At 42.1% G+C, this 19,842-nt stretch overlaps 2 protein-coding genes across 2 annotated transcripts; both read right to left on the bottom strand.

The window, feature by feature from the left end:
• Nucleotides 1-6,573: 6,573 nt before the first annotated feature.
• LOC128714044 (uncharacterized transmembrane protein DDB_G0289901) lies at nt 6,574-10,238 on the bottom strand. The gene is made up of 5 exons (XM_053808924.1): nt 10,139-10,238; nt 9,176-9,667; nt 7,949-8,057; nt 7,707-7,853; nt 6,574-7,579 (listed from the first exon to the last, which is right to left on the bottom strand). Exons 1-5 carry the CDS (start codon nt 10,236-10,238, stop codon nt 6,574-6,576), a joined length of 1,854 nt encoding a protein of 617 aa, XP_053664899.1.
• Nucleotides 10,239-15,400: 5,162 nt separating this feature from the next.
• On the bottom strand, nt 15,401-19,842 carry LOC128714055 (membrane-associated progesterone receptor component 1-like). The gene is made up of 3 exons (XM_053808936.1): nt 19,500-19,842; nt 15,746-15,898; nt 15,401-15,666 (listed from the first exon to the last, which is right to left on the bottom strand). Exons 1-3 carry the CDS (start codon nt 19,840-19,842, stop codon nt 15,401-15,403), a joined length of 762 nt encoding a protein of 253 aa, XP_053664911.1.

Genomic DNA, 19,842 nt, shown 5'->3' with positions numbered 1-19,842 from the left:
TTGGCGCGCTAAATTAAAAATGTATTTAATTGAAAGCTACAACTATTATTTTTTTTATTTTAACATTTAAAAGCATTAAATCTTTTACCTTCTGTATAACGCCCCCATCCATCCCCTTTTACCTGCGTTGACGTAAAACAAATTTTTATACGATTTTTCCATACCTACTCTTTTGCGGGCTATGTTGGCTTATGTTTACACACTAGTTATACATTAATAATTGCACCTCCCTTTTTATTCATTTTTATGTATTACGACGCGAACCAATACAAGGAAGGGATATTTTATTACTGTGCCTTATTGTTACAACAACAAAAATCATCAAATTTTCGTTTTAAAATCACTGCAATACACAACCAACCTAAATACTAGGGACGCGTTCGTTTTCGACCTAGATCTTTCAGTACACATCCAATCGGTGAAACGAGGAGAAGATTGTATTTATGATTAATAGTGCTTAAAAAATTGATCCTTGAGCTATCCACCGAAAAAGAAGAGAAGAAAAAAAAGATTAAATAACAAGAACTCGTTTCTTTTAAAGTTCAAAACTATAATTATATTACTATAACTATAATTTCAAAACTCAAATTCAAAACTATAATTTTATAACGCAGCAAACATAACGTGTGCGTGCAAAAGCAGCGAGCGGAATTACCCCCAAAATAATTTAATGACATTTGCGAGGTAATAGAATGTAAGCAAAACCTGTAAAATGTCGACAGTGAAATGTAAAACGTCCAAAACAAGGTGTGATGTGTGCTAGGTAAGCGATATACCGACTAGGTTGAAGTTCCGTTTGCCGTACAGTACAGTGATGTGAAACCCCGCAAAAGGACATTTATTCACGGAGTTGCAATTGGAGAGCAACACTACCAAGCATATGCTTGCAATAAAACGTGCTTGTCACATTAACGGGCGCGCGCGGATGGTGCAAACGACATTTGGCATTATGGATTTTTTTTATTATTTTAAAACTTACGCTGGCTTGCACACAGATAGTCTCTTGCGTACGTATAATATGACTTTTACCTTTATCTTTTTTTTTAATTATTACTAACAGGAAAAACGATCGTGAACGGTTAGGATTAGATTGTTAAGCATAAGTGAATGATAAAGTAAAAAACAACAAACAAAACAGAGAACCAGAACAATGTAAATTGCACGATTGTATAAATATAGAATCTTATATATTAAAAACGATAATATGATGCGTTTCGTTCACCATTTACCACTATCTCTCTAGCCCTAGTCATCTGTAATTCCTGACAAGTACATAGTCGGGAATCTTTTCGGAATTTCAATGTCTTGATATCTTCACGTGTGGTAGCAGACACCGATCGCCCCCTATCAAACCCTAAAGATCAACTTTCATCGTAGATCATCGGAAGTAAACTTTACCCCCACCTATAGAATCAGATCTTCAACGTCTGACTGTCTACGTTCTTCAGATTCCACCACCATTACCAGTCGATCCCATTCCTCACGGATCATCTGCCCTACGGAAATGGGCGCATTCCACAACGCCTTACTCTCATCCGTTCGTCAGAAGTCCGCCTCAGCAGATGTCGACCACCCTCATCGACGTTCGTCAGAAGTTTCTCCCCTACGGAAACAGCTTCTAAACATATGACTGTGATTCGGTCTTCAGAGATCAACTTCAGGAAGCAGACTCTTTTTGTTGTCGTTCATCAGAAGTGAACTTCTTGCCTACAGAAATTCCTCAACGCCTGACTATCATCTGTTCGTCGGTCGCCTGCATCAGGCATCTCTGACGCGATTTTGCCGTTATCACAGAGACCGAAACGCCTGTACCGAGAGCAAATTCTATCGATATGTGCAAGGATGTCACACGTAGTTTTCACTACCACACGCTTGCAAGCAACTCAGTTATTGTTCACCATTTTTTTTCTACTACTAGTTTTCTTCGGGAGTTCGGATAAGGGTTATCCCCCAAAAACACAAGAAAAAAATCATTTGTGCTCGGTTTTTTTTTAATTCATTTTTCTTTTTTATTTCACTAATCATATAGATTTTACAACAGGCTGAGCGCGGAGTTTTTCGTGTGCAAGTATCAGTTTTTTTTATCGACAAAGATAAATGCGCCGTGTAATTCCTTGTTTTGCTTCATATTTATCTAATAATTTAAAAAAAAACATAAATATTATACTTAAAAATTTTGACTAGCTATAGACAAATAAGTGGTATGAGTGATTATGATCTTAATGTATAATGTATGCATTTCATTTTTTTTTACTTGTTATTGTGTTGCACAATGCACTCTTTTTGCTCGACTTTTTTTGTTGTTGTTGCGTGTGTTCTTTTTTTTCCCTTATGTTTTTAAATATCTAAACTCACAATGTTGTGTGTACGACGTGTGTGGGGTTTGTTGTGGTTGTTTTTTTGTTTTGTTTTCATTTATGTTACCGTGCGAGAGAATGTCGCCCATGAAAATAGATTTACTTCCATGTTCCCTTTACCTCCTCCTCCCGCAAAACCGCCCCTGTTCTCCTCCTCTCCTCTCCTCCACCAACAATCCGGAAATAATTATCATAAAGCCAGAACACACAATGTGTGCCATATTTACGCGTGTTAATGTGCATATTTGTGTGTTTTTGTTTAAATCGAACACACCGTGTCTTCCCTTCTCGCTGACCGTAATACCAATTGGTTGATATATATATATATATACGTTAGTGTTCATCAACCGCTGAGAGGAGGGATGAACTTACGTCACACGCCGAAAACCACACACGACACAACGACACAAAATACACAGGAAAAACAAACGACTATTTGTGACACTTGGCGCATTTTTTTTTTTCTATACACAGGGACGCACAACACAAGCAGCAGATTAAAGCAAAATGAAACCCCCAAATATCTGTATACTGGTTTGGTTTTGGTTTGTTTTGTTGGGGATGTATTCACATGGTCGCATTCACTCTACTACATCCACCTATCCCTACACCCTGGGTGGAGGGGGAGATGCCCTGTATTGCATTGTACAACACGTAAGAGACGCGTACACCGCTAGTGATTTTGAATCTTTGAATCTGAAGATTTCGGAGTTCTCACAGATTCCTGAATCCTGAAGCGCCTTAAACTCTCACCAAATCAAGAATCAATGATTCTTGAGTGTTCCCGAAGTATCATCTATCCACCAAAAATCCCTGGCTCATTTTAAGAATCGACACAAGGTTCTTCAACGAAAGTTCATACGAATGACGCTTCTTTTCAAAAGATTCAATAGGGACATCACTGCCGTACACGTAATCTCGTCACACGTTGGGAGGGGGGGTTGTGTGAGTGATTCCTTAATGTGTAACCGACCGCGAAAGGATACGGAAGATGTGTGACATAAATACACGCACACGCACACCCCCGCATACTTTGCTGTAAGCCGTCCACGCTGAGGGACCACACCGTCTCTCATCCGATGCACTTGCCTCTCGGTGGAGCCTGTATATTCCCTCGATTTCCGCGATAGTATTAGTTCAGTTGTGTTTTTGTCCCATTTTGCAGGCGGTTTTGGTAAATCAAGGTAGTAAAAAGGGAGGAAGATGCAGGTGTGTGTGTGTGTTACTATGCATCACGCTTCCTATTGCCTAAGAACTAATTATGTTGATTGTGTGGGCGTGTGTGTGTGTGTTTTTTGCTGTTGTTGCTTCATTATCCTCAAATCGACAGGTAAAACGTGCACTAAGAGAAGCCTACTAAACCGGTGCGAACCCCTCACTTATATACCCTCCCCTTCACAGTCACACTATATTCGCCCAACTTACTTAAACGTTTATGGGCAATGTTTGTTATGATTAATTATGGCTGATGTTTTAGTCGGTATTTTTTGCTTCATCCACTGTACAAGGAATGGGGAAAAGGTGAAGAGGGATGACGGTCGTACTGCCCCGTACAACAGCAACACAATTTTTGGTTGTTTGAAAACCCTACCTCGACAAACTTTTTTTCGATGCAAAAATGCATTATTAACATGTTACATGTGTGCGTGCGTGTATATCTATCTATATGCAAAATGATGATTAGGAAGATGAAGAAGCAAATGGCGGAGGGAGGGTGGGGGACAAAATATAAAAAAAAGAAATCACAGCAAATGTCAGCCACCTCATATAGTCTCTTGTTGGCGCGGTTGGTTTGTTGGTTTTGTGGCAAAGGATTGTAAAACTTGGCCAGCGGGATGCCTATACCGGGTGAGGGTTTTTTTTCCTCTTGGTTTCAATAGCCCGCGCACAGGAACAGGACAGGTGCTTGTGAGTAAAGTGTATAGAAGCAACTTAGGAAGCCTAATCTAGTTGGTAACGCACGACTCAACACAACCAGCCCCGGATTACAAAGGCATCACAGGCTTTTAGGCAAATAAATCATGTCACAGCTTTCATTGGTGGTCTACGTCGTGAGGGCCGTAAGGGCCAACCCACCCACCGGCAGGCAAACGGATAAGATAAGAGCCAGTTAGGAAGAGCAGTAGGTGCATCGGAGTGGTTTGCGTGGGTTTTAGTTTAGTGTGATGTACAACACAAGCGCCACCAGGCGGTGAAAAAAAAACAAGGACTCTTGGCGTGACTTTCTAAATAACTACAGATAAGATGAGTTTTGGTGCCCTTTAGGAAGTTTCACATAATCAAAAGATTTCAACGAAACTAAACAATCATTCTGAGATCCGTTTTGTAAACCTCTCCTATCACACACACACACACACACTATCTAGCCCTCTACACCTAAGGTTATGACGCTTACACTACTGGATGATGGTGTGGGGAATATGGTGAGGGGAGGGAAGGGAAGCGAGGGATGCGGTAATTGATTTAATTTAATTTAATATGCCTCTGTCCTCCCCCTCCCACCCACTCCCCGGCCCACCAATTTCCCACACCTTCCTGTGTTACGGCTGTATCTATAACAGCTTGCCTAGTATGGGGGCCCCCCTTCACACCTATGTGTCACTCCCCATACCTTATCCAACAACAATAATATATAAATGTAAATAGTTTCATAATTTAAAGCATACATAATCAGCTAGGGGGAGCTAGGGGGAAAAACAAAAAAAACTGTTTTTAAGGAAACGGTGCTACTAAAACACAGGCATATGTAAAGTTTCTTATGCTTTGTTTTTTTTTGCGCATGGTTTTGGTGCATAGAGCATATGTTTTTTTTTTCTTTTTCTACGGAAACGGAAGTTCCAAAACCCCGCACAAAAACCATTCGCTATTGCACGCGTTGCAATACACTACAGTTAGGTAAAAATGATTCACAGTTCTAATGTTGCACATCAGTGTTTGGGAGAGACCCAGGCGTCACAAGGGGCAAAAAAAGACACAACAAAAATAAATATAAACAGAACGGACGAATCGAATTTAAGGTATGAAGGGAAAATTTGTAAAAAAAAAAAACAAATCTAGACAACAATTCCAATTCCAACTGGAGTTCTGTAGCGTTTAAAGGAAAAGAAGATATTAATCCTCCCTTTCAGTCGGCCAATTTTTCTTGGTTCACACATCCCCCAGGAGCGCACACACGCTTTTGCTATTCCTTTCTCGCGTAAAATAGGTTGTTCTCACCTTGTTCTACTGCTTTTTTAAGGATAGCAGGGTGATTTGTGTGGTGGCGATGGTGTGGAGATGGTAAATGGAGGTGAGGTGATGATGGGCACTCCTCACGCACGGATGGTGCAGCAACATCACCCACACTTCGGGATCGTGAAAAACCAACAACGAAAAAAACCAAAAAAGATAAATAAATCCGCACTTAAAGTGTCCTCTTACTAGCCGCAACTAGATAAACAAATTGGTAAAATTAAAGATTACAGTTCGCTACTTATTTATCTCTCTCTCTTACCGATGCCTCGACTACGCCTTAAGGAATCTTTCTACCGGAGCTGAGCGACATGTTTGTGCCGTTTGTGTAATTAACTGAACTGTTATTTTTCAAGAAATACTAATATCTTTGCGGAGGCGTTTTTTTCTTTTTTTTTTTCAAATAATTCGCTTAACTTGGACCGGAAAGCAAGATCTCTGACATTTTGTCTAATGCAAATTGTTGTCAGCGGGAGTTAGAGTTTGATTCTAATGTTTTAAATTTATTATAAATATATTTTCATTCAATGCGACAAATGTTGTCATATAAGACAAACAAACAACTTTTTTTAAGGTCTTTACACAGATAAAGGACAAAAAAAAACTAACATATAAAAACAAAAAAAAACATAAAAACAGGTTGGAACGCCGACAAACATGTAAATAAATCGTACAGCCCACACACATCGTTTAAACGCCTGGGGGAAGAGGTGAATTTTTTGTATGTGTGAATTTTTCTGCCTTCCTTTCTAGTAGTTGCCGCCCTAACACCTCTCTCCTAACACGATGGTTTAGGAAAGGGAGTTCTCTTAAATTGTTTGTTGACGTTCCGTCTTTCCCCTAGCGTTTACTTGTCTGTGGTATTAAATATTGTGGAAGTAGCAGCAGCTGTGCGGTATTTTTTTTAAATGGTTTTAAAAACTAGTAGAACAGGTACCCTTCTAGCCAGTCAATACTTTCGCAACAGTAAATTCTTAAGTATCGGCTACGTCTCTTCGGCGTACAGCTGGCCAGCCGTGACCGACGCCGAGAGCACTGCGTTCTTATTATTACCACCGGTTGCATTTAGCTTCGCCTCATTCCCGACGGTGGTGGATGAAACGACCAGGGCAATGCCAACATTACCACCACCGGTAGCGCTAACCAGCTCGTTGGTAGTATTACCACCACCACCACCACCACCCCCGGAACCACCACCAGTTCCACCAACAGTAACACTGCCGCTGACAGTTTTGAGTGACAACCCACCGAGGACGGTGGTTGCGGCTGCACCATTGCCACCACCAGCACCGGAAGCGACCGTTGACTGTAGCAGTGGCTGGTTCACCTCCTGGCAAAGGCTGGCAGCGATCAGCTTCGGCGAGGTGGCCGGCGTTAGGATGCCGAGATTGTCGTACTTAATATTTACCGGCGACACACCGGCCGACGTGGCCGCACCTGAGTTGGGCGACACACCGGCTGTGATGGTCGGCGACACGGGGAATACGTTGGTCGGCGTGACGGGTGTGGCGGTAACTGTCGACGCCGTACCGCCCACAACCGTCGTAGCCGCACTGACCGTCATCGGTGTGGTAGCGGCGGCACCGTTTGCCGCCAGTACGAGTGCACGTGGCACCTTGTGTGTTACCTGCGTTATAGTAAGTGTGGATGGACTAGTACACGTAGCGTTAGTAGTGTTTGCGTTTGTACCGATTTGACTAGAGGCGATGGCAGCGGCTGCCGTCACAATACTACTGCTAGAGCTCAGCGAGGTGCTGGCGGCCGGGCTGCTACTACCGTTGCATAGCGGAGGAGATTTGACCGGTGGCGAGATCAGCGTGGCCGACGGAAGAGACGGCGATGTAAGCGGTACCGCTGCGGCCAGGCTTGTCCCGTCGACCGGAGACCCGTTCCGAGTGGCCGCTGCATGTACCACCATGTTGTGATTTTTCAGCCGCTGTGCCGTCTTGTAGCTCTTTCCACAGTAGCACTTGAAGGCTTTACGGACCCGACTGTACACACACATTTCGGGATTATTGTCAAAAATAAATGGAATAAGATAAAAAAAAAAACGGAATTACAAATAGAGCTAAATTTACCGAACCAAACCAACCTCCCCATGAAAGCGATTCTACTTACTTTCCGTCCTTTTTGTGACCATTTTTCGAATGGTACTTGATGCCGTTGACGTTTTTGTAACGCTTTTTGCAGCCCGGCACCGGACAGGCGAACGGTTTTTCGTTCGAAGAATTTATACCACCACCACCACCTGATGCAGAATGGCGTCTGGAACAATCCATGTAAATAGCAGAACAAAAAATCATTAAGGTTCAGTTAGCGTGCGAGTGTGGAGAATGCAAACGATTGTTCGTATGACGTACCGGCTTCCGTAGCGCATAATAAACTCGGAGCTGAACTCCTCCGTTGTCCAAGAATCGTTGCTGTCCTCGGATTCGGACACCATCATCTCGTCGTCATCCATTTCGCTACCTTTACGTCGGTGTTGCAGTGGTGCGTTAGTAAAGATACGCATTAACAAACATAATTGGTTCGAAAAGGGAGTTTGGTGCATGGCACGTGATCCGTACTGCACTTCACGCCGTTGTGAACTGTGACGTTAACATTAAGATTCGTGTTTTCTGTGCATTTCCCTATGTGCATTTCCTTTGCTTATTGAAAGCATTCAAATGTTGACAAATATAACTTTTATTAGAGTACATAATATGAAACAAATAACAACCCTACAGTGTTATAATTGCTTTTAATTTTCATCCGTTTCAATTTCAATTCATACAATGAGATGTTTGTAAAAAAAAAATTCAGGTAATCTTGCCATTTGTGTTGATTTTAATTTTCCCCCTTTTAATGTTTCCATATTGCAAAGAAAAAATATTTCAATTTTCTTACGAACTTCACGGCAGAATACTATGATTTCTCCAATACTGTAATTCGTAATGTGAATAATTGATTTGTAAATATCATAAAGAATTCATTTTCGACATTTATAGCGTACAGCGTAGTTATGATGATTATGAAAAGATATCCGATAATTAATGATATTTTGTTAAATGAGAATATATGTTTGTATAAGCTTTATCCCTTTTAGAGAATTTTGCGTTTGTACTTCTATTTCTTTTGTTCTTAAATTTCAATTTCATGTTCATTTATGGTTGTAAATATTATGTTTTAATTATGATAACGGCTGTACGCAGCATTATCATATAATTGTAAGTGATAAAAAGGAAAATATTCATTATAAAAGGGATGCAATGATCGAACGCTTAAATCCATAGATGATTTTGTAAATGCATGTAAATGAATGTTGCCATGATTGTACATCTTCGATTGTTCAAATGAGGAAAAATTAATCAACAAACGGCAAAACGAGATAAAAAACCACATCATAGTGCACCGAAAAAATCTCTAAATCTTAATTCATGAAAAATGGAACCGTATAACGATTGTGTGTTGAATTTTAAATTCATCGTGCTTGTGTTTGCATCGCTAGCGATTTCCTCTTAGGATGTGCGTTACACGAGTTTCCAGCCAAAGTCCCCCTCCCCAAAACCCCACACACAAACCGGGTCTTTGTTATGTAACGAATTTACCTGTTGGCGTTGTGCTACGGTTTGATGCCGCGATGCTGTAGCTGTGATGTTTAATGGCAATTTTGCGCTTGAGATCGGTTGTGCCAACCGTTTGGTTGAGGTGATTTTTGGTCGGCTCTGTTCCACCACCGGTAGCGCCACTACCGCCACCACCCGACGCTACCGTACCGTTCTGGTCGGTAGTGCAACCGTTTGTGGTGGCAACCGCAATGCCACCGTTGCCACCATTCGCGATAGTGCTGGAATTGGTTGTCGCGGTACCGTGCGGGTGGTGGTCCGCCGTTTGGTTGATTGATGCGGCCGTATTGGTCAACCGCAGACCGGTGCCGTTGGCCTGGGTGGCGTTGTTTCTGTCGGTGCCATTCGAGGCAACTGCCACCGGTGCGGCAACAACATCCCGGCGGTTGTTATCGGTTACGAATCGTAGCACGTAGCTGAGAGGAAGACATGTTGGCTGTGTCTTTTCCGTTACCTCGGGCGCCAGTGAGTCATCTACAAAAATCAAGGAAGCTAGGCATTAAAGAAGTATTTGTTTGCATTGTTGTTGTTGCGCTCTCTCTTTCCTGACCAGTGTTCAGTTTGTTAGGGGTAATGGGACGATCAGATTGATTAGAAAGCATTGACTAAATGTATCGTTTTATGATATCCTGCATGATGCTGATACCACTGCGAAGAGTACTCAATATTTTGTTAATAATTATACACAAATCATATTAAGGTAAACATGATTGAAATTATAAAAAAAAACAAGTAATGGCAAGCTAAACGGAGTGCGTTGTGTAAATTCAAAACAAACGAATTGCATCATTAATCCAATATGGGACAGTTCCCCGGCCACCCTGCCCTCACGGACTTCTTCCGTCCTTCCACCTACGCCCTAACGATCCCCACCATAAATCTAATCATCTGCCACTCCCTACTCGCCCCCTCCTTGGTGGCATCGCATTGCAGTGAAACACTTACCTATATGTGTGTCCTCTATGTGGTGTATTAAATCAGTCAAGCTTGGGAAAATCTTCTCACAACCGTTGAACTTGCATACATTTATCAGAAACACAGCCATATTATTGAATGTGCGGGGAAGGAAGCGGCGAGTTTCACAGGGTGGACCAAACAGAATAGATGAAATGGTGCTGTAATTGTTGTTCCGGTGGCGGCTACGGCAGCTCCGTAACACTGGGTAGCCCTGAATCCAAGATGGTGACTGAAGAAGATACGCTTGTCCGTAAAGGTGTGCCTATATATATATGTATCGCACACGTATATGTACGTATACGCGGCCCAAGCCGTGTTTCGTTTCGCTTTTCTTATGCTCTCTCTATGGCCCCCCAGACGTTGCAGCGCGGATCTGTTTATAAAAAGAAAATTATGCAATCATCAGATAATTTCAACGATGTGTTTTTTTTTCTTTCTTTCTTTCTTCCGTACTCGGAAATCCTTCTCCACTCTTGCTAAATGCTGCTGCGAGCGCACGCACAAACACACACTCATTTACAATCCGCATGCATACACACACACCCACAAACGCACACACAAGAGACTTCATAAGCAGATATGCACACACTCGCACACGCGCTCACGCACGCATTTATACGTGAAGCTGCGGCAAATGGTTCCACAGGAGGATACCAAGAATTGAGTCTTTAGCAGTAAATTGGACTTTAGCTTGCAACTCGCGTTACGGACATTGAACAAACTAACATGCAAAACGCACAATGCATACAATAACTGTTGGCTTTCGATCACTACCTACGTAACACACGATTCTGCCAGTCCACTAGCACGGCTTGCTATGGACAACTTTAAGTTGAAATTCTCACATATTTCAGGCGTTCTTCTCCATTCGCCCGCTTTAAAATACTTCTGCCTGCAGTGGCGTGATTACTCTGAATCCGACCTCATACACCACACACACACCCACCCACAACCACCCATCAACATAACAAGGGTAACCGAACGTTTACACCAGTCTGGTTGGATACTTAAAACTGCGCGCCCTTTTTCACTGCTGTCTGTTGATTCGGTGAATGTGGGCTGTAAAGCAAATACAGCTTGAGCTAAATCTAAAACAACAAGTTCAGGCATCTTCACCTTATTTCTACAGGAATTTCATACTTTCCGGATAGGGCGATACACTTTTATTAAGAACCTTTAAGAACCAATTTTATGAACTACGGTGGATGCGCTTTTCTATCGTGCCGAACACTGTGCATGCTGCACACAAAATGTCAAAACTGTTTGCTGCACAAGCGCTTACAGGCAAACACACATACACTATTTCCACATAATCGCAAGTGGCTATTCAAAGGACGTGAATTGTTTTCAGAGCTGTTTGCGAAAGTACACTAATGTACGCATGAGTGCTTGTTCTTGTTATGACGGCAAGGTTTGAATTTAAATAACCAACCGAATGGTAGAATCTACACAATACGAAATGGCTACTTGATGAAATTGCTACTCACTCGAGAGTTTCTCTAAAGTATTGAAAGCAAACACACTACAATGTATCGAGAACTATTATTTACAAAGCACGAATCAGCCTCAACATAAAATAATTGTCGTTTGCTTTTAATCAACAATCAAGATTAGCGCGCAATCGTATGAGGGAGATTTATAAGATTAAACAACAAAACAAGATACTATTCCAATACTTGCATCTAACAACGACATTTGACGTGCTAAACTTGTTAAACGTTTGCAGGCATCGTTTGGTTAGGAAACGTTCATATGTCCTTGCGAAAGAACGCAAAAGGTGAAAACAGCAGCTTTCGATATTCTGTTTCGCTTTAAAATTGCAGCTTCCGTGCGGTACTCCTTTTGTCCTGTCCTCCTGTCCTTTTGTTCTAGTTTTTTCGAGTCTCTTGGGGGGCTACCTAAAAACAAGTGTCTCATTGTTCTCGTTTTGTCCTGTGAAGATATCCAACTACCATCTTGTTTAGTACGCATGATTCTTCATAGGTGGCGCATTTCGTGTTCTGGTTAGCATGAATATTTTTCCCAGGGCGGCGACCAAACCAAACGACAATATGATCTACAAGATTCGAAATGTTTCGTAATGTATGCAGTTCTACACAAACTTTCTAAGAAAGATGGAGAACATAAATTCCTCTAACTACTTCCGTTGGTACTTAGTAGCATTTTGTTGAATAACCGAGACCGTGTTTGTTTTTACCAACACCCATCATATCACGAGTTTTATTTATTACATTTATGACAAAAAATAATATCCGATACTTAAAAATGTTGATCTAAATATTTGTGTTTCTGTGTGTTATTCACCATAGATTTGTTGTGTACTTGTGTTCTTCATAATGGGGGAAAACTCAACTGATAGCTGCCTTATTTCTCGCGTTGTCACATTGTTGCGTTGTTGTGTGGAAGTAACAGAAAAACAGGAAAAGCAGATACAACTCACGCAATCTGCTGTGTTACACACGATGTCAACACCATATCCGTGACATCTTCACGTAGCATATTGTTTTTTTGGAACTGAGGTGACCAGTAATCGCACTTGAAACAAATGAAAAAAAAACTCCTAACACAATTCCAAATAAGGTGAGACGATGTCGGGATGTCTCTATCAGTTTAACAACCTAGATAACAATAATCAAATCATTTGGTATCTTGCACATACACATATTTTTCCTTCTTTTAAAACCATTTTGGGGTTATTTCATTACATGTTGTTTGCTTCATAATAAATTTGCCTGCATTCATTTACACATTTCTTTGCACACAACACAATGCTGGTTGGTTGCTTGCTGACGATGCGATGTTGTAAAAGCGCAGCTTTACTGTGCTTACATCAAAATATTGTTTTACCGCTGCCGATGGCTTGCTATATCTAATTCTTCGTCCGCTCTAGCTGGCCCTTAAACTTTACATTATATAATTTTTCTGTTTGTTTTGTTTCAAATTTCATTGTTATGTTTCCTCTTGTCCTGTTGTAGTTATTTTCCCCTTTAGCACGTTTTATGTCAATCTCATAAAAGGCCAAGAAGATCTCCTCTTACCACATTCACTCGTACCCGGTTGGGGCGGCTATGGAGCGTGTTGTGTGTTTCTTACATGTTAAGTTCAAATAAATGAATTTAAAACATCACATCATTTGTGCATACACTTAGCATCACTAGTTACTCCTACGCCTGGTGTATAACGCTGTTACGCCAAAACTTTACGGTATATTAAACCATGAACATACGAGTTCAGAGTGCCAAAGTGCTTAATCAAATTGTGGAACATCGAGACATTTTAATAGACTTAGCTTAAAATAGACACACCAGATAGGCTCATCAACGGGTACAGAATAACAAACAAAATCGTCCTCAACAACCATGTCTGACCTGATGGACAGTAAGTACAACTCTGGTTTTTGTTCCTGTTTTGTTTCAAACTACACTATAGCAACAACTCGACGTGTGCTTGGACAAGATACACGACAAGGAAAAAAGGTCTAATCACACCAGTACTTTGGCGGTAATTTTATTCGCATGCACAAACCATTCGACAAAGCATTGCTGGAACGTCAAGTGTATTTATTGAGCTAAGCCCATTTGTAAAGCAGGCTATTTGCTTCCATCTCGAAGCGTGCATTAAGACGGGCAAACATCAAATGTGACAACAAAAATGATCAAAAATTTTAAAACAAATCAAATAGGTACCTGCGGTGGATATTCGTGTGCCAACAATAATGATAAAGACACTGAACGTACATAAACACACCGATACAAAAGCACATGTATTCTCTGAATTCACTAATGTAGCGACAGCAAAACGGAATAAAATGGCAAGTCTTCAAAACAAAATTGAAAATCTGTGTGCGCTGAGTGCTGTAATTGCATTTGATTGCAGATAACAGCACTGTTAAGTTTAAGAACAGTAGAATGGGAGTAGTTGTCACAACAACTGCATTGCTTCACTTCAATAGTTGAAAAAAAAGGTTTCTTAAGCTGTGGGTACTAGTTTCTCATCGTCTTCCATTCTTCTTTCCCTGCCATAACATTTAATTGCCGTGCCGTGCACGTGCTACCAGCATTGGTATACCCATGTACATATACAATTATATATTTATGTTTTATACTTCTCAACTGAATGAGCACCATATCCGCCAAAACGATGGACAACAAAACGCTACACAAAACGCAAACAGGAAAGAAATAGGTTTTAAGATAAAGGACAACATTGAAAAGTGTATAGGTGTGTATTACTCCTCACGTGCTTGCAAATCTCTGACTGATATTCGCCCCCGCACTGCAAACTTGCTACTGCCATTTGCGATGTTGCTATGCCCGCACGAGTTGTTTAATGTGCTTCCTTAGGGTTTCTTTGTACACTGTCTCTATCTAATCGCTCTAGTTTTAAGCTGTCAAAAGTTCGCAGTAATTCGAAGGCGTATTCGCATCTGTTTTTAGCGTCCAATTGTTGTAAAGGTCTATCCGATAGTAAAAGATATCTCTTGTAAAGTTCTCGTTTGGGTAATTAAAAAAAATACAATTTTTACTACTACTACACGAAGGTCGAGAGGAGTGCCACTTGTGATACCAAAACTAAAAAATCACTACTTTTCCTTATGAAAAATTGAAGCAGAATATTCAATAGAGAAAAAAACAGCACTAAAAAATCCCATTATTTCCTAAAATTAAGCAATTGATGATTGCCCTTCACAGAGGGCAGCCGACATCTCGAAAAGAAATTAAAAAAAAAAAACTAGGACGTGTGACTGGAACGGTTTGTATTGCCCCTTTTGCTCCCATTTTCCCACCCTTACTGTACATAACCTTGCTCTATTGCACGAGTGCGCAGGTATATGTGTTGTGATTTAAAAGAAAAAATGTTCTGATGAATATGATGGAATTATACCACCGCTCTAAGCCTGCCCAATGCATGACGAAAACAACAGCATCCTCCCGGCCAGGTGAACTGCTAACGCCGAGAACCGGTGCGGTAGCTTAAACTTCAGAATCCAAACATTTCGCAGATCGAATGCTGATCGTAAAACAATCGCTCACTGGAGGGTGCGGTGTTACTGTAAGGCCATTCCCTGTCGCTGCTGTCATCGCTATCGTACGGTTTGTGCCTCTCTTCCGTACTACTATCACTATCCTGTGGTGCAGCACCGTCACTACCGATAACCGACGCGTTCCGGATGTTTTGCTGACTAGGATGCTGGGGCTCATGCTGCGGGCCATCTCGCTTTGGCCGGCGGTGTAACGATGCGTTTGCCGGTCATTCGGCTTTCGGTTTGTCTGCCTCCGGTTTGGGTGTCGCATCACCACCACCACCGCCATCCTTCTCACTTTCGGTACTCTTCTTCTCCGCCTCGTGTGACGATGTTGCACCGGTGCTGGCGGTCGAACCATCCACCGCTTTCACAGCGGCAGCTGTTCGTTTTCTCACGTCCGAACTGTCGGTCGGTGTGTCTTCATCCTCATCGGAATAGTTTGTCGGTTTTTCACCCGGTTTTAGCAAACGTCCGACGAGATAGTATTTTTCTGGAATGCAAAACAAATCATTCATACGGAACCGGTTCCTGTAACGTACACCGCCGACCCGTAGGTGCTGGAGACTCACCCTTGAATTGCATTTCCCATTCGCGCATCGATTCCATCTCGTGCGAGTTGAGATCGCTCAGGTCGTCATATTCGTCGCTGCCCATGCTGGTGATTTGGAATGTAGCCAGCCCGCGGGATGCATCCCGGCCACCGAATACTGCATACGGTCCTCCTACAAGCAAGAAGCAAAGATGTGTGTTAATTCTTTTCGTTTTTGTTTACCCCGCCCCAAAGCAATCAATATTTCGCCCAGTCATGGGCGCATGAAAAAAAAATAGCAGTCGTATTGGACTGTTCCGAATGAAAGATTGAATGTCATTGTAGTTACAGCTAACATCCACGTAAGTCTCTATTGATCGATCACGAAAGTAAATAAAAAAAATAGAATCTTGGCGCCATTACGAATTGCCACATTCGGTTACGTTAAACAAGCATACGTTTCATCATCTTCCTCCGGCATCTTATCACAGATTGGGATGTTAATAAGTTGCAAAGAGTGACAACATAAATAATTGCATCTTTCCTGCCGGAAGAAGTACTTAGTCTGATCTAATATTTAAGGTATAGTCTCCTCTAGCGGACCTTGACGAGTCCGAATCATGGTCCATATTGTTTACACTCGAAATACCACCGACATTATTGATTTGCTCCGTACTGTAAGCGACACTTCGAAAGAAAACATTAACAAATTAAAATCTCTGGAACCTAATTCGAAGACATTACCACCTCAATTTATCTTTTTTGCTGGGATGTGTGTTTTATGAAGAAACTTTGCTGTCCAATTACAAAATCCGTGTTATCTTGGGGTCTATCAAACATTATTCTTTTATCTTCTAGACGGACGATTACCCTTTGTAAATTTTTCTCTTTGAACAGCGAACAATATTTCTATGTTTTGTTGGCACACTTAAGTTGGAGATGTTTATGTAAGATTGCGAATGGATACACTTGACGTTGTAATTGTACTTGCAAGCATCGCTAGTGATGCGAATAGTAGTTCAATTTCAAGAGGTGATGTGTGGAGCTCATCTTACAAAATATGGCGTCCATGCCGTCACGCAACATCGGCGGCATCCTTTTAAGATCCGTAAAAGCTTCCAGTAGGTGCTAAAATATAATGAAAAATGTAAGATATATACACCCGAACATGTGGTAATAGTGAGATACAATCGATTGGGTAAAATACCTTTTCAATGTCTATCACAAAACTGTCCTTTTGTACACCTCGTAGTAGAGTGACACAGCAATAATAGAAGAAATAAAAACTCTGCTGATAAGCTATCACAGCGAATTCCGGTACAAACTCATTCGCGACCGATTGTCTTGCCTTAGGATGTCTTTTTTTTTGGCAGTGCGATTGTTGTGCTACTTGTATGGATGCTGTTGATAGCAGAAGCGCACTCAATTGATTGAGAAGAGTCTATGACGTAGCATTTGTCACAGCATAACGATCCGTATTACACCAGCATGCGCGACCGTCAGGGGCAAGGTCTCGCGGTCATCAAAAGTGAAATTGGATCGCTCGCGTTCAACAAAATCCTGCCCAGCCCAACCACCTGCAACCTTCGCCAACAACACTGCGCACAACGATACGCGTGACGCGTCACACGATGATGGCGCATAAAATTATTCCAACGCAACGGGAACAGAAAAATTACTTCACAGTACATCTAACCGTCCCCTCTTTTGTATGAACGTAATACCGCGTCGACAAAAATCTTATCATTTCAGACCAGCACCCACTACGGCTCTAGCTGGGTAGCTCAATAAAGAGACAGATGGGTGATTGCATATTTTTGGGACGCTAATGGTATGTTTGCAAAGGTGTTTTTGTTGCTGCCGGTACATCAGTGGTACTTCACTAGCGGCAGGTCGTGTCCATGATCTTACGCTACGACCCAACCTAGTGCGGGCTAATCGCTGTAACCCACATCATGATCTCGCTGCAAACCGCAAACAATCAGGTTCGTCGTGGTTTTGGCATTGGCTGTCAACCGTGATTCATCTCCTTGTGCGCGATAAATACCGAATGATAAGTTGCTACGGTGTGCACTGCAAGACGAACGCAACAGTCTACGTGGTAGATAACGATACCGGACGATTAAAATATTGCGTCTTAAGTAGATGTTTCCCGTTCGGTATCGCTTCGACTACGCCCCGATTTGAATCGTTCGTATTGTCGCACCTGTTGTATTTTTGCAATCATTCCGTACTGTATTAATCGCACTAGAAAGGAAAATTAATTAAAAAAAAACGAATGTTTTTCAATGTTACATTACGAAGGGGTAATACAGAACAAACCGTAACCGGCACCAAACACACAGCAGCCGGCGAACAGTAAGCGTCCATGGGGGCACCTTGCATAACCAACCGGCGACACATGGGCGCGGGTGTTTTTTGTTGTTGTTGCTTCTTTTAGTTCCAGAGCTTGTTGGCTGCTGATAGCAGAAACCTTATACGGTGGGAATACAACGGCGGGTAATGTCTCAGGTGTTGGCGACGCGTGTGATATCAGTGTGGAGGTTGTAATACCACTGCCATGCAAACATTCCATATATCGCTTGGTGTAACGAATTGCTAGAGGGTCCCTACTGCTTATCTCTCATTGTTTGGTATTGGAATTATTGTTTGGAAAACTGGTAGAGTAGTTGGTAACTTTGCCAATTATTCACAAAACAATATTCCAGGCCACTCCCTCGTAGGAATCAGAAAATCAAGTCTAAAAGTCCAAGAAGAAACAAGCTACTTTGACGTCTTAGTCGTTTTGACCTTATTCTGAAATAAGTCTTCAGAACTTCCAGATTTTGTGTATATGTTATAAAGACTTTTAAGAGTTGAACAAGCTGTCTGCATCAAATGATATCATGAACCTACTAGAACCTCGTTCGAGACCTACTCTAACTCGCCGTACAATATTGAGATCTTTAGTGTCCGGCATTTAGCCGACTACTCCAATTGTCCTTCCAAATATCAAGCAACTAAAAGGCTTTCGTCAGCTTTGTATAGAGTCCGTGACTGAGAACCCTATACATGTTTTGTACAGTTTCTTTTTAACCTGTCCTCTTAGATTATGTTTTACATATATCAATTAGATTCAAACTTACAATTTGTGGCTCGTGAAGGCCGAACATAAAGCCATCTAGCACAATCATACGTATTTAAGTACATCTGTTTTAATGCGTACCAGCTACAAAAAGGTGACTAATACCATATGGCTCGTTAAAAGTCCTCACTAATACAACAAGGCGTGGAACAAAAAAAAATCTTTCGATTGCTTTTAAATTTTGTCGACAAGCTGTACTGGCGCCCGTGAGCAAGATGTACAGAACGAATTATTTCGTCTCCGCTCTATGTAAACACGATACTGTTCTGCTCGGCACTTCACCAGTGGCTGCTGTTTTTCGATGGTTTCCCAATGCCACTGCATGCTTTTTAGCATTGGCAAATTCGACCTTGCACGCCTAGACAAACACGAGTGTTTTTTTTTTTCGTAACCATGGACTCGGTTTGCGGGCACAGAAGATGTGCACCAGTTGCTAGACGATGCCACACACTGAAACGGAGCACGAATTCTAAAACTAAAATCATCATTCATGAATTGAAAGTGAGTGTCTTACCGAGTCGAGGAGAAGGGGAGGGGGGGAGAGGATGGTTGTTTTTCTTTGCTTCACGCAAACGCAAATGCGATGCAAATGTTTTACCGTCCCGACTCGGCAATTGCCCCTCAGGGCTCACCCGCCCACTAGCTTCCACCTCCATCCGGCTCAACTTACCTGGACCGTAGAAAGCCTTGCCCTTCGTAACATCGTACACGTTGCCGTTGACGGCTGTTAGCACACGACCATCCGGTTGCGTACCGTCGTAGTGCTTCAGTTCGGCGACCGTAAAATCGCGGCGCAACCGTGGCAGCTCCGGCGGTGGCGGTGGCAGTGTTGCCGGTGGCTGGCGGCTTTTGCTGATCTTGTACAGTAGGAAGGAGATGATACCGACCAGCGCCAGGTTGACGGGGCTGCTGATGATATCGTACACGATGTCGTACAGCAGGCTGCCGGAACCGTCCGCCGTTTGGTCGTCCATCGTTGGTGGCGCTGATGCAACAGTTTCCGGACCGGACAT

This window comes from Anopheles marshallii, chromosome X (genome assembly GCF_943734725.1).
Source record: "Anopheles marshallii chromosome X, idAnoMarsDA_429_01, whole genome shotgun sequence".
Taxonomy (NCBI): domain Eukaryota; kingdom Metazoa; phylum Arthropoda; class Insecta; order Diptera; family Culicidae; genus Anopheles; species Anopheles marshallii.
This window is presented reverse-complemented; position numbering and strand designations above follow the sequence as displayed.